The sequence below is a fragment of the Saimiri boliviensis genome, chromosome 13, assembly GCF_048565385.1.
Source record: "Saimiri boliviensis isolate mSaiBol1 chromosome 13, mSaiBol1.pri, whole genome shotgun sequence".
Taxonomy (NCBI): Eukaryota; Metazoa; Chordata; class Mammalia; order Primates; family Cebidae; genus Saimiri; species Saimiri boliviensis.
This window is the reverse complement of record NC_133461.1, coordinates 111,280,095-111,294,900: the sequence shown is the minus strand read 5'-3', so window position 1 is coordinate 111,294,900 and position 14,806 is coordinate 111,280,095. Positions and strand designations below refer to the sequence as shown.

The 14,806-nt window shown below is 40.2% G+C and overlaps 1 protein-coding gene across 3 annotated transcripts in view; it reads right to left on the bottom strand.

The window, feature by feature from the left end:
- Nucleotides 1-9,571: 9,571 nt before the first annotated feature.
- The window catches only part of CSMD1 (CUB and Sushi multiple domains 1), a 2,098,967-nt gene continuing 2,093,732 nt past the window's right edge, over nt 9,572-14,806 (bottom strand). For all 3 annotated transcript variants that reach the window (XM_003940706.3, XM_074384178.1, XM_074384179.1), the window contains one exon: nt 9,572-12,996. In XM_003940706.3, the coding sequence (XP_003940755.2) occupies nt 12,837-12,996 (160 nt within the window). In that variant the 3' untranslated portion in view covers nt 9,572-12,836. The remainder of the gene's footprint in view (nt 12,997-14,806) is intronic.

The following is a 14,806-nucleotide window of genomic DNA, read 5'->3' as shown; positions in this document are numbered from 1 at the left end:
ACCAAACTAATAAGCATAATTTACCTCACACAGTCATCTTCTCGTGTGCGGGCAGCAAAAACATGGAAGTTCCACTCTCTTAGCACATTTTAAGAATACGATATACACTTATTAACAGCAGGCACCATGAGATCCATCAAATCTTCAGGGTGTATTCATCTGGCGTAAGTAAATCCTTGAAAGTTAAGTCAGGTCTTGTCATCTCTCTTTGTCCAGATTCATCAAAGAGCTCCCATCTTACTCAGGCCACCAGGAGTGTGGTGGCAACTGTTATTCAGAGTATGAATTGGTCATCTGATGGAAGGTCCTCCTCTATAGAAACAAACCCCAGTCAGATTAGATCAGGGCCAGCAGGGTGTGGCCCTAGGCCAGATCCTGCTCACCAAGAATTCAGTACATAAAGTCACTAGAATAGGCACACCCTGTTGATGGAGGCTTTGCCCGTGCTGTTACAGCTTTACAGTGGCTGAGTTTCATCCTTAGGACAGAGAGCTGTGGCCTGCAGAGCCTGAAGCATTTGTTTACTGTTTGGCCTCTTCAATAAAAACTTTGCCAACCATTGAATTAGATATTTGCTCTTGGATGTTACTGGAAAAATGTACCACAGATTAAACATCAATTTAATGTTTTACTTAAAACATACATTTCTGGGTTTTAGTTTCTTTTTAAAATTTTTAAGTTTTTTTTAAAATAAGTAAGTAGATACGTCAGACGTCTGTGAACCAGAGCAACTCTATCTTAAACGGGAACAGGGTAAAATGAGGCTAAAACCTGTTGGGCTGCATTCCCAGACATTTAAGGGATTCTAAGTCACAGGATGAGATAGGAGGTCACCATGAAATACAGGTCATAAAGACCTTGCTGATAAAACAGGTTACAGTGAAGGAGCTGGCCAAAACCCAGCAAGCCCAAAATGGCCATAAGAGTGACCTCTGGTCGTCCTCACTGCTACACTCCCACCATCGCCATGACAGTTTACAAATGCTGCCAGGGAAACGTCAGGAAGTTACCCTATGTGGTCTAAAAAGGGGAGACGTGAATAATCCACCCTTTGTTTAGCATATCATCATGAATAACCATAAAAAATTAGCAACCAGCAACCCTCAGTGGTGCTCTGTCTATGGAGTAGCCATTCTTTCATTCCTTTACTTTCTTGATAAATTTGCTTTCACTTTGCACTGTGTACTCACCCTGAATTCTCTCCTCTGCGAGATCCAAGAACCTTCTCTTGGAGCTAGATGTTGAGAACGCATGGACACACAGAGGGAAACAGCACACACTGGGGTCTCTCAGAAGGTGGAGGGTGGGAAGAGGGAGAGGTTCAGAAAAAATAACTAACAGGTACTAGTCTTAATACCTGGTTGATAAAATAATCTGTATAACAAGCCCCATGACACAAATTTGCCTGTGTAGCAAACCTGCGCATGTACCCCTGAACTTAAAATAAAAGTTACATTTTTTAAATAATAAATAAAATTAACTCTGAAACTATCACAGAGTAACTTCTATAATTAGAAGGAATTTAAGAATTGTGTTGTGGTAGCTATCTTTGGTTAGCTCAGAATAACCTGAAGTCTTTTGAATTAAATTCAAAATGGCCTGAAGTCTAACCTTTCTTAGCTACTGCTATGCTCTCTTACTGACTCAACCTCCTGAAGACATTTTCTGAAATCAGGTGATCAGAAACTTGAGCTCAAAGTCAGAGTTCCTGGTTCCAGGTGCCTGCTTCATCATTGACAATTAGCATAATTTTACATGTGGATGTTATTTCAGCACCATTTGTTACAAGATTGTCTTTTCTTCATTGCATTGTCTTTGCTCTACTGAGTATATTTATATGAGTTTATTTCCAAGTTCTTTATTCTGTTTCATTGATCTATTTTTTTTTTTTTTTTTTTTTTTTTTTTTTTGTCAATAGCAAACTCTTGTACTATAGCTCTATAGGAAGCCTTAAAATTGGGGTGTGTCAGTTCTCCAACTTTCTTTTTTTGTTTGTTTGTTTTGATATGGAGTCTCACTCTGTCGCCCAAGCTGGAGTGTGTGCAATCTCGGCCCAGTGCAACTTCCATCTCCTAGGTTCAAGTGATTCTCCTGCCTCAGCCTCCCGAGTAGGTGTGAGGTGCCCACCACCACACCCAGCTATTTTTTTTTTTTTTTTGTATTTGCAGTAGAGGTGGAGTTTCACTATGTTGGCCAGGCTGGTCTCCAACTCCTGACCTTGTGATCCATCCCTCTCAGCCTCCTGCTGGGATTACAGGCGTGAACTACCACACCTGGCCTGACTTTGTTCTTCTCCTTCAATACTGTGTTGGCTCTTCTGAGTCCTTTCCTCTCTGTATAAACTTTAGAATCAGTTTGTTGATATCCACATATAACTTACGGGGATTCTGATTGAAATCATATTTAGTATACATCAATTAAGATTTGCAAATGTAGATCAATTTGCATTTAATATCGATCACTGTAGATTAACTGATGTCTGCCAATAATCAGGCTGCCTCGCTGTGAATAAGGAATGCATCTCTGTTTAGTTATTCTTCAATTTCTTTCACCAGATTTTGTAGTTTAGATCTTAGAGACAATTTCTACAATTTTAGACATAATCAGTCACCTTCCTAAAACTTGACTTTCTATTCTAGAAATTAAGGTTATTAATAGTACCTAGCCCCACAGGGTTGCTGACAAAATCAAAGGAGACAATGCAGATGTGTCCCTAAAAGCCAGACGTGGAATCGCAGAGCCCTCAGGGGATGCCAGCTAATGCTCCCTTTCAAGCTCAGAAGCTGACACTCAAGAGCTTTTCTAGCCCTGGGGTCCTTGCTATCTCCCTTTGTATCAACTCTGGTTTCTAAAGAAAATGCTAAAACTGTGAGTTCTTAAACCTAGGTTCTTACCAATACAGGGAGAGATCGTCTTGGTGATTTCTATCTCAGAATTGTATTAATTCAAGACATTTTCTGGGATGACATTTTCTTTCAAGTACTCTTCTATCTTTTTTAATGCTATAAAGAAGAATAATGGGTTCCTATGAATTCTGGAAAGTTACACAAGTCCTTGACTTTCTGCCTATCAGTATTCAAAATCCACCTGAGAGGCGGATTCTAAGACTTTCATCATGTGCTTTCTGTTGTGAGATAAGACGGTCTGGAAATAAAAGCTGGTACACCAGGTGGAAACAGAACAAAAGGTGACTCTGGAGGCCATAGGTCATGGGAGCAGAGTCAATGACATCAGCCAAGGTAACCATGGAGGCCCAGGGCCCTTGCAGATGGTCACAGGGAGCACTTCATCAGGAAAATGGGAGCAGGTGCAGAACTGGCTCACCAGGTGACCATGCAGGAGCCCAGAGCCTCAGGCCAAAGGCTGCCCAGGGTGCTGGGCTGAGGGAGAGACTTGGACAGGACTGTGCGAATATGGTGGGAAAATTCTAACTTAGCGAGCGGTATTCAAGAGCAAGACTGTCTGGGTTTGAGGTCTCATGTTATGCTTCCTTCCTGTGGAATCTATCCTAATGTCTCTCTCCTGGACTCGTAGGGGTGATGTGAGAGGATTAACTGAGATAATAACCTGCAAAACACACAGTGATGCAGCACACTTACTGTCGTGCCTGGTGTCTAGGAACAGTTCAATATATGTTCACTTTTATTATCTTGTTAGTGCGTTTCCAGGAACATTCGTCTCCAAAATAGAAAGTAGAATTAAAGTTATTTCGACAAATTCTTGCTATAGAAATCTTTCAGCTCAATGTGGCTTACTGTGTTATGTAATTAGTCTAGGTATTCGTTATTTTTCCTTTGTGCCTTCAGCATGAGATTTGGTTTATATAGGAAATGCAAACCTCCTATTCTTTTCCTTATTTTCTAACTTTCAAACTTTTCAAATGTAAAAAAACCCTTAGATTTGAGGCTTCCTGAATTTACCTGCGTTACATTCACAAGTACTACTTTCTGATTTATTTTCCTGTTGGTTAGCCAGACCCTCATGGGTAAGCAAATTATTTCTAATTATACGCTGTTGCATAGAGTTTCATTTTTCTTACATCACAGAAGCCTTCTTTAGGTAGAACTTCTTGAGACTCTACCATTGACTCAGGTCCCACTTTTGTTTTTTCAATACAGGCTTTGAGTTTATTTGTATTCATGCACAATGCATCAGCCATAGGATAGAAACAAGTACAGCTTAGAGGAGAAGAAAGGGGCTGCAGTCAGATGTGTTCTTGTCAAACTACACTAAAATATGAATCATTTCCAATGATTTTTACCAGCTACTCACCAGCCAACATTATTTACAAAGGGAGCAGGCTTTGCTAATAAAACCAGATATGGATATCTTCAGTTTGCAGCTTGGGAAACTGGGATACAAGAATGGGTCCATGATCATCTGAGGTCTGATATAGGACATTGAGAAAGGAATAAAACCCTCAGTTTGGGCGTGCTGGCTTATACCTGTGATCCCAGTGCTTTGGGAAGCCAAGGAGGATAGATCACTTGAGCCCAGGAGTTCCAGACCAGCCTTGAAAGCATGGCAAGACTTCATCTCTACAAAAAACACAGAAATTAGCCTGCCGTGGTGGTGGGACTGCAGTCTCAACTCCTGGGAAGGCTGAGGTGAGAGGACAGCTTGAGCCCAGGAGGTTGAGGCTGCAGTGAACTCTGATGCTTCTGCCGCACTCCAGCCTAGGGGACAGAGTGAGATCCCGTGTCGGGGGGTGGAAAAAAAGAACAAAACAAACAAACAAGAAATACAACTTCAATGCTCATTATTTAAAAACTTAAAATATAATGTATTTCAAATATAAATTAAGGCATAGAGTATAAAAAATCAACACATGATCAGAGAAATACAAATCAAAACCACAATATGATACCACCTTACTCCTGTAAGAATGGCCATAACAAAAATAAAGTCAAAAAATAATAGATGTTGGTGTGGATGCAGTGAACAGGAAACACTTTCACACAGCTGGTAGGAATGCAAACTAGTACAACCACTATGGAAAATAATGTGGAGACTACTTAAAGAAGGAAAAGTAGAAGTACCATTTGATCTAGAAATCCCACTACTGGGTATCTACCCAGAAGAAAAGAGGTTGCTAGTTATTATACAAAAAAGATACTTGCACATGCATGTTTATAGAAGCACAATTTGAAAGTTGCAAAAATGTGGAACAAACTCTAATGCCCGTCAGTCAATGAGTGGAGAAATAAACTGTGAGATATATGTGATGGAATACTATTCAGTATAAAAAGGAATGAATTAATGGCATTTGCAGTGACCTGGTTGAGATTGGAGACTATTATTCTAAGTGGATTAACTCAGGAATGAAAAACCAAACACCATATGTTCTCCCTCATAGGTGGGAGCTAAGCTATGAGGGTGCAAAGGCATAAGAATGATGCATCGCACTTGAGGACTCAGGGGAAAGGGGTGGGAAGAGGGTGAGGGATGAAACACTACCAATAGGGTGCAGTGTACACTGCTTGGGTGATGGGTGCACCAAAATCTCACAAATCACCCCTAAAAAACTTACTTATGTGACCAAATAGCACCTGTTCCCGAATAACCTGTGGAAATTAAAAAAAAAAAAACCAACATGTAGGTACTTGTACAACTTGCAAAAAAAAAAAAAACAACATTTTTCTACTTTCTTCAGATTTAATTTGAAATAAATAAATACAGTAGATAGATAAGTTATAGATACATAAACAATAGGAGATGAAGGATGGAAAAATAGACAAATGATAGATAATAAATGGAGAGAAGATAGATGATAGAATGGTAGATGATAAGACGATAAATAGATGACAGATAAAGGGGAGAGGGAGAGAGAGAAACTGGGTAATAGAATGTGAAAACAGATATGAAATGCTTAAATGATGGCCTGCACCAGCTCATAATTTAGGCATTTCACATCTGTTTGCACATTGTTTTCCCTATAACCCTATGAGGTAGACAATATGATCCCCTCCATCTTAAACAGCTCTAAATAACTTTCCCAAGTTTTCACTTCAGACAACGCAAAAGTTCCCCATGCAGAACCATTCAAATCCACTGCTCACTCTCTCGCCTTAGGAGTCATTGCTACTCTGATTACGGTATTGTTTCATTCTGCGCATGTCTAATAATTGGATTGCATCTCTATGTGCCTCCCTTTGCAATAACGCCCATTATTAAAGTGATTTTAATCATTTTGATAAATGGATCTATACTGTCCATCTTCTTTTGCAACTCCATTTTCCTTAAGTGAAATGCAGGTTTGGGGGATTTATCCGTATGAATACATGCAGCTCCACTTTACTTGTAGATAGATTGGCCCATGGCTTTGTAGAGAATTGAGATTCACCATCTTTGCCAAAAGGTTGGTGAATCTCTGTTGACCTAGAGATGCCTGGACAGGAAAGTTGACCAGAAGTGAACCTCAGAGCCTCTCATGACAGCATCCAAAACAGATCCACACCCATGCACCAAGCTTGTAAGGCACCCTCCAACACAGCTGGGACCTGATGCAGACAGGCAGGGCTGTCCTGGGCTGCCCCAGACCTCCAGATGCAGCGTGGCATTTCAATGCTCAGAAATCACTGAACACACTAATAGTGGGCAGAAACGTCAGGTAATCACCTTGATATATGTCTTATCCTTTCCAGGTAGGTACATTTTTACATATCTATTTTAGGCAAGGTCTTCCTCTGCTGCTCAGGTTGCAGTGCAGTGACAGGATCTCAGCTCACTGCAGCCTTGACCTCCATGCTCAAGTGATCCTCCCACTTCAGCCTCCTAAAATGTTGGGAAAACAGACGCATGCAACCACAACTGTGCATGCCATCATGACTGCCTCGCAATTTGTTTTTATTTTTTGCAGAAACAGGGTCTTCCTATGTTGCCCAGGCTGGTCTTCAACTCCTGGGCTCAAGCAATCCTCCCGCCTTAGCCTCCCAAAGTGCTAGGAATACAGATATGAGCCAGCATGCCAAGCCCCAAATAAATAGTTAATTTATACACAATCCCATGGACTAAGGAATCCCCACAGCCTGAAAAAACAAAAACAAAAACAAAAACAAAAACAAACAAAAAAAAACAGGGAAGTTTGTCTGTCGTCTTGCACTTTCCTTTTAGAAAGTTTGCAAGAAACTAAATTTGCTGTAATATCCACAAAAGAATAACAACTTAAAACAAGCAAGCCAACAGGTGTTCTAAGAATTGTTTTGCCAACATTGCAAAACAATTCTTGCTATCCTTTAGCCCGAGATATTTTAGTAGTGAAAAGCAGTAAACAGTGGGTGTCTGCCATCCTTTAAAGCAAGCGTCCCCAAACTACAGCCGGCGGGCTGCATGCGGCCCCCTGAGGCCATTTATCCAGCCCCCCACTGCACTTCAGGAAGGGGTACCTCTTTCATTGGTGGTCAATGAGAGGAGCGCAGCATGTGGTGGCCCTCCAACGGTCTGAGGGACAGTGAACTGGCCCCCTATGTAAAAAGTTTGGGGACGCTTGCTCTAAAGAATACGAAGGTTGTTGAAAGCCACTGGCATCCAGGCCCTCTGCTTGGACACATGCATCTGGAAGCATTCACTCCTCTGAACGGTTTTAAGGGCAGCAAAGAAGGCTGCTAGTAACTCTCTCAGATACCTGAACAGCTGGGACTGTCATTTAGGCCTACTAATTTGTCATTATATCATTCAGAGACAGCGGAGCTGAGGAATGCTGTTTCATGCTTGCCGGGGAGTGGATTTGAAGTGTGCAGTCTCACTCCTAGGCCACATGGAGGCTTTGTGAGCCAGGGTGAATCTCAGGTTCTTTCTCAATCTAAGTGGTAATTATGGCTGTTTAGTTCCTTAACTGCAAGTAACAGTAACTAAGCCTAGATAAGTTGAAGAAAAAAAAAAGGATATTATAGAAAGATATGGAGTAGCTCCCAGAATTAAGAGAAAAGCCCGGTGGCTAGGTCATAGGAATGCAAGTGGCCCTCTGGAATGAAAGACTGATCTCCTGGCAGGGGGCGGGTTGAGGGCTTGAGGGTAAATTCAGCCAGATGTACCTCGTGTTTGTGCCCTGTGGGTCAGGCCCCGATTCCTGGGAGAGGAGCTGGCCCCAGCTCAACCACGGGGGTGTGCTTCCCCCACACCCGGCTGGGGATAGTGGAGGAATTGTGAACAATGCTCACCAAAGATGACTGTCGTCGGGAGGAGTGACTCCCAGGTGCCATTCCCACAGAAGAAGAGGACGTAACTGGGTTTCAACAGTCACAGGCTTCCGTGCTGTGGAAGGTAACACCACTGCCTTCTCTGCATCCTTTAGTACCTCGAATAATTACAGGACCCCCATAATTTTAGGAAAGCAGCCAGGGCACAGAGCAAGACAGATTTTATTTGTTATTTTAAAGAACCGTACAGTGGAACACATTGCAGGATCACTATTTTCTGGTTGCCCCAGAAAGCTTCAACTCACTGTGTTAATAACTCAGGAGGGTGTATTATGTATGAGCATTCTGTGGAATGTGAGAATTGCTAATAGAGAGTACTTATTTCTTCTTGAATTCTTAGCCTCTGGTGATTATTTACCCAATGAAGCAAAAGGAGATTCACTGGTAGGACGACAGAAAAACTCAGAAAAAAAATTAATTGCATAAGAAAGGGAATAATGGATGAATTTAATAATGTGATGGTTTCTTGAAAAAGAAGAATGTTGAAACAAGAGAAACCTGACCTGTACTATCACCTCTGCCTATCTGTGCATCGTTGGGTCAATCAATTAACTTATTTAACTTTCTACTTCTTCATCTAAATCATGAAAGTGGCAAAACACGCTTGGTTGGATTGTGGGGTTTTGCAGTGTCTGCAAGTCACAAAGCGCAGTGTCTTGCTCTCAGTATTTCCTCAATAAATGGCACCTAACTGCAGTTGCTGGCCAGCAAGACTCAGATTTCAAGTTCGACATCAAAACTTTGACACTTCGAAGCTATCGCAGGGCTATATTTTTTTTTAAAAAAATTACTGGTTGTTTTTCATTTTGCAATAACTTGACTCTCAGAGAAATTAGTGTATTATTCTGTTTAACTGCAAGACATTCAGTGTGATGAGCCACCAAGGACTTGTAAAGCATTGTGTTTTCTCTCAGCCAAGAAATGAACGGGGGACGGCTGGTTCTGAATTTTGAAAGCCATATGATTTTTTTGAGCCTTCTTTAAGTGTGATATTTGGAATGCTCTATTAAGTAGGTCTATAATTCTCTTACCTGTCATTTTCTTAGTGTTGTGAATGTTTACAAACAGAGTTGCCAAATTGAAAAGAAATTATAAAAATCGTAGGTTTTGGTTTGTAGGAAACCGAGTGCTCTTACTGTCATTAATGCAAACCATCAAGAAATCTGTCACTTTCAACGTTACTATTCTGTGTATCACAGTTCCTGCTAAGTGTGCTATTGACTAATCATGACGATGATGTGAATGTCTTGGGAGAAATATGGAGCTTCATTCTGAATACCATAAAGGCTCATTATGAAGACTCTTATTCTTTCCCTCCCCTGCGAGGGACTCAGGTGTGCATATTAAAGCGAGAATAAATTCACACACGAAAATAGAAATCTAAAATTAAATATTTAATTAGAACTCTGATTTGCTTTAAAGATTGGTGGCATTGCACAGGCTATATTACACCCTCTTTATAATTTTTTTGACAAAAAAAGATACTGTTCATTTTAACAGGCCACTTTAATATTAATACATGTGTAATAGGATTGGAACTGAAAATCAGCTAGAGATGGTACATTTTACATTATTGGGAAAATTACAGTTCTGTATTGTAAAAACATTTATTTTTTTAACAATGTACCTACATTAATCAAAAAATTACAGCATATTTAATAATTTTACAAATTCTTCATAAAAAATATATCTCTGTACAAAAAGGTCTTTCGCACCTACGTCGTGACAGCAGCGTGTGGTGGGGCGGGAGGGAGGGTCAGCGATGACAATGGGTTTTCCTGATCATAATGCCAGCGTTCTTTTTTTTTTTAAATCCCCTTTTTATAATAGCTTTTTTTGTTGTTGTTTACAAAATATTTTACAGAAGAAAAAAATTATTGCAGCTAGCCTGAAAAAAGGCAAGATGTGTGTGTAAAACAAGCAGCAGTTTTAAACAGCTCTGAAGCACATGTCCTGTGTCAGCGTGTGGTCGCGTCCCTCACGCCTGTCCCAGTTGCCTTCCAGGAAGAGTCTTCTAGACCTAACTCAGCAAGCACAGCTCCTGACTGCCCTAACATGAGATCCTCCAACACCTCTCGGAGCCTCTGTTCAACACTGCACACGGCCCTAGGAAGAAACTAGGCAGAATTCTCACAAGAGAATTTCACTGAATTTTTTTTTCATTTAAAGAACATGCTTCAAACTGGCAACCCTAGGACAGTTTGACCTTGCACACAAAGGAAAATCATATCTGATCTGATATGTGGTTTCTTGTATGTATGTATGTACGTCCTGTCATTTCAGGATTTCATAGCATCATTTACCAGGGAGCAGGTCAGGGATGTGGGAACAGAGACAGTAATTCAGACTCTGAAGTCAGCATTTTGCACCTAGTTTGAATGACTCAAACTTAGATATGTACAATATATATATATCTATATATATGTATGTTTATATATACATGTAATATATATAGTAACCCTGTTCTCCCTTGCACACGAGCCTCCTCACACTTTCCATCATCTTCTCTTTGTTTTGTTCAATGTGTGTGTTAGGAGCACAACTCCCGCTGACCTTGTCCAGTCTACTGTGAAACAGCAATATAAGGATTCCCATTGGCAAAGCAAATCTCCAAGGATGTAGGAGGTTGGCCAGGGAAAAATGATGTGCGGAGAATTCAGCATAATAATACAGAATCCAACAGCATGGGGTTCACAAAGGAGGACCTAAGAGAGGCCAGGGAGTCACCAAACAGCAGAGCCCCTTCCGGTGAGGAACACAACGCTGGGAGCTGAGCTCTACGGAAATGTCCAAATCAAAACGCGTGACTCTCAAAAGAATGCCCTATCGTCCTGACTGCTTTTCCTCTTTCACATTTGAAGTTCTACGTGGAAACATTCAGTAGACCAACAGATAAATCCATCTTAAAGCTAGGTGTGAATGTGTTCACTCCGGCAAAGTGAAGGCCACTTTGAACATTCTGACATTTCTATTCCCAATGCCAATTTGAAATGTGAAACCGAGAAAATTTGTCACAGTTGGAATGAGCACTGAAATCTCAAATAATAAAATAGGCATTATCTTTTCAAAAACACTTTTATCAAACAAGTATAAGTAAAAATAAACATGATCTTCACTTTGAATTTGTTACATAAACATCCTCACGGTCACATCTTCAACTTCACGTTTTGATTTTTATTCACCTTGGGGGATTATAATGATTTTATTTGTACCATACTTGTCATCTACCTATAATGGAATTTAAACTTGAAAAGTCACTGAAATTACCTTTCCATCTAGAGTTATAAAGCATGAAACAAATAACCAATGAATGTATAAAATATATCATCATGAGAGGAGAGTGTGTGTAATTTTTCCTTCCCTCTAAAAGAACACTTAGTATTTTGATCCTGAACAATTTTCATTGAGTTCAAGGTGCTACTGTGGTATACTGTCTTTCAATGCAATACCAAAGATTGATGGCAAAGTAAAAGAAAAAAAAAAATGAAAACACTGCAAAAGGGAAGACTGCATTGTGAGCTAAGACCCACAAGTTCATCAGCTATCTAAAATAAATTACTATTCACAGTTTTACATGGCAAATAGAAATTTCTGCAACCCCCTGCTATTAAATAGTATTGGAGAGGCAGTAATTGGAGGAGGATGGTAATAAAGGAGAAAAACATGAGAAATAAGGAGGCTTCCATTTTTTTCTCACCGGACCTCTTCAATGAATTCAACACATAAAGGGAGCTAATTGAAGCGGTAACAAAATAAATCTCTTCAATACTGTATTTCCTTTTAAAATCTGTGCCGTATCTGGGAATGGTTTTCCCTAACACTCCAAGGAAGCCGATGGTGGAATGTTTAGCTTGACAACATGAAAGAATGCTTATATACAATGGACAGTGTGTATAAACCCTGTGTACATAATTTATTTTTTTATCAGAATCTTCGTCATTCATAACACACTAGTGCAAAAAATTGTGCATCAAAAACTCTGCAATAGAACAGCTGACTGGGAAATTTGCAAACATCCCTAGACATGAACACACAGGGGAGCTGTGAGGTCCTTGAAACTTGTCAGGTCTCAGAAGGACAGAACGAAGTATTTGTAGATGTATGCTTCTATCAGAAAGGTGTCTTCTTCCAGAAAGTGTTTTATTTTATTTTATTTTTTCAGAGAATTTATGTTCATGGGGGCAAAAAAAAAAAAAAAAAAAAAAAGGAAAAACAACACAAGAGAACATTTATTGTGGTGCTACTACCATTTGGTCACTGCACCTGAAGGATGTATCCACGAGCCCAGAAGATTGCATTGAAAGGCATCCCAGCAACACAGAAACAGGGAAGTCTGAGGCATCGAGTATGACATGTCGGCGTGACGCGGTGGTCTTCCTGGAGTGTGCCTTGATTTCAGACAGATGCAGCCAGGCATTTGGAACCCACTTTCAGAATGAAAATGCACATGTCGTTAGATCTGCAGAAGACTCTGGCGCATGGGAGTGGAGATCCCCGCTGCACGTATGCCAGTAGACAATGTTGAAGGTCGCTGCAGTAAAGCCAGAGTGGAAGGGAGAGTGGTCTATGGCACCAAAGGAATCACTGCTTGTCCATCAGAGGTATGGCTATGAATCAGTCCTGTTGGGGCACTGAGGGCTATACCACTGTACAGACTGTGTTTAGAGTTGTGTCAAACCTCACAGCTTTGGCTTCTGTGGGTTTTAAGTTTGTGTCATACATGGGATTTTCAAATGATGCTTGTCCATTGCTGTTTTCATGTCCAGCATAGCCATTGTATTGAACTTTTGGTCTCGTTCTAAGGAAAACAGAAAACAAATCATTAGCATTCTGGTTTCAGTTGGAGACTTAGCAGCTGGGACGTTATGCAGGAGATAACGTGTATAGAGCAGGGAGTAGTACAGCCAGGACGTCTGCAGAGAAGCAGGCGTCCACACCTGCATACATGTCAGTTTATTTGTTTAAACTGGCGATTGGGAGTATAAAATGGGTTTTAAAAGTGAAGCAATTTTGAAAAGCAAATAATTATTTTTTTGAGATAGGGTCTCACTCTGTTGCCCAGGCTGGAGTGTGGTGGCACGAGCACCACTCACTTCAGCCTTGACCTCCTGGGCTCAGGCAATCCTCCCACCTTGGCCTCCTGGGTTGCCGGGATCAAAGAATTATTTGTGCTTCCTACAAATGCCCCAGGGAAATTGAGCAGATCGCAAAGGCTGAATTTGATAGGTTTAGTTTTGGACATCTATCTATCACTGATAAGTTATACAGCCTTGGTTAAGTCACGAAACTCTCTACTACTCTATAAAACAAGAATGTGGGCCTACACCTAGCCTTTAGGGTTGTAACATTAAACTAAATTGCAAGTTTAAGCTTTTAGTTCACTGTCATTACTAATATTCACAAAAAGTTATGTTTTATTTTGTCTCTGTTGAGTTAAAAATGAATCTGTTTATACAAAAGAAACTATACTCATCATTAAACTCTTACCACATTTTCTGGTTAAACGAAAACCCCTCCACACAATCTACGATTAGAGAATTAGGGGATTTTCAGACTGAAAAGACAGACTCATGTCTGGTCTGGCTCTGGCTCCTTTTATTCTTTCCTTACTCTGGAAGAAACCCAATAAGAAAAATGTGCCAGGTGGCAAAAACAGAATAATGGACGTAAGGATGCTCACAAAGACGTCACTTGACATAGGGTGTCGAGAAACTTCTGCCGAGTGATCGACTCATCGATTTCCTTATGTTACACATGCTCATTAAGGAAAAGAGAAGTAAACAGTGCATGACCCTGAGAAAATGGCAGAAAAGCAGTTGGTAACTGCCTCTGGAGTGGGAGAGGTCCACAGCACTGCGCTTGGAAATGCACTAGCAACGATAGTTAGCAAACAAATCCAGCCCCTCATTAACCAAGTGAAGACCTGGCTAAAAGGTTCACTCGGTCATCTGGATCACAAGTTGCCACAGTCCCCTCATTACTGGGGAAATGCAATAAAGACACAGGCACGGGAGGCTAATACACCTGTGAAGCAGCATTCTCTCTATTTTGTATTTCAAAAACAGATAAGAAAGCATGTATTTAAGGAGGCTATTTCAGGAGATACTAAAAAATAGTATCATGACAGTTTTTCTGTTTTATTTTAACCAGAATTAAGTGAAATATTTGTATTATGTACCAATATTTATTTAACACATGTAATTTTATTTTAGGGGATCATAATTTATTTCTTATTATTTGTAGTTAATCCTACCATTTCAGGTAGTATTTTAGAGTAGTCTGGCATTTACAGATTCCTCCAGATAATGTATTATCCATGTAGAGATAAAATGTCCAAGGAGTTTATAGTTCCTCAAAAATAATTCTTTCCTTCTGGCATCCGCATTAATCCCAAGGAAAGGATCTAGTTCATTAAAGTTGTTTGTCCCCAAGTTTTGACGTTTTGTAGTTAGTAGAGTTTCACCAATTAATCCATATTCAGAACACGTTTTCAAGAAATGGAACATCTATATTGCCTACTACATATGAAGAGCTAAATTTTTATTTGTTGAAGGAAAGAGTCAGTGAAACATTTATCCATCATAGATTGACAGAGTTAAAAGTGGCCA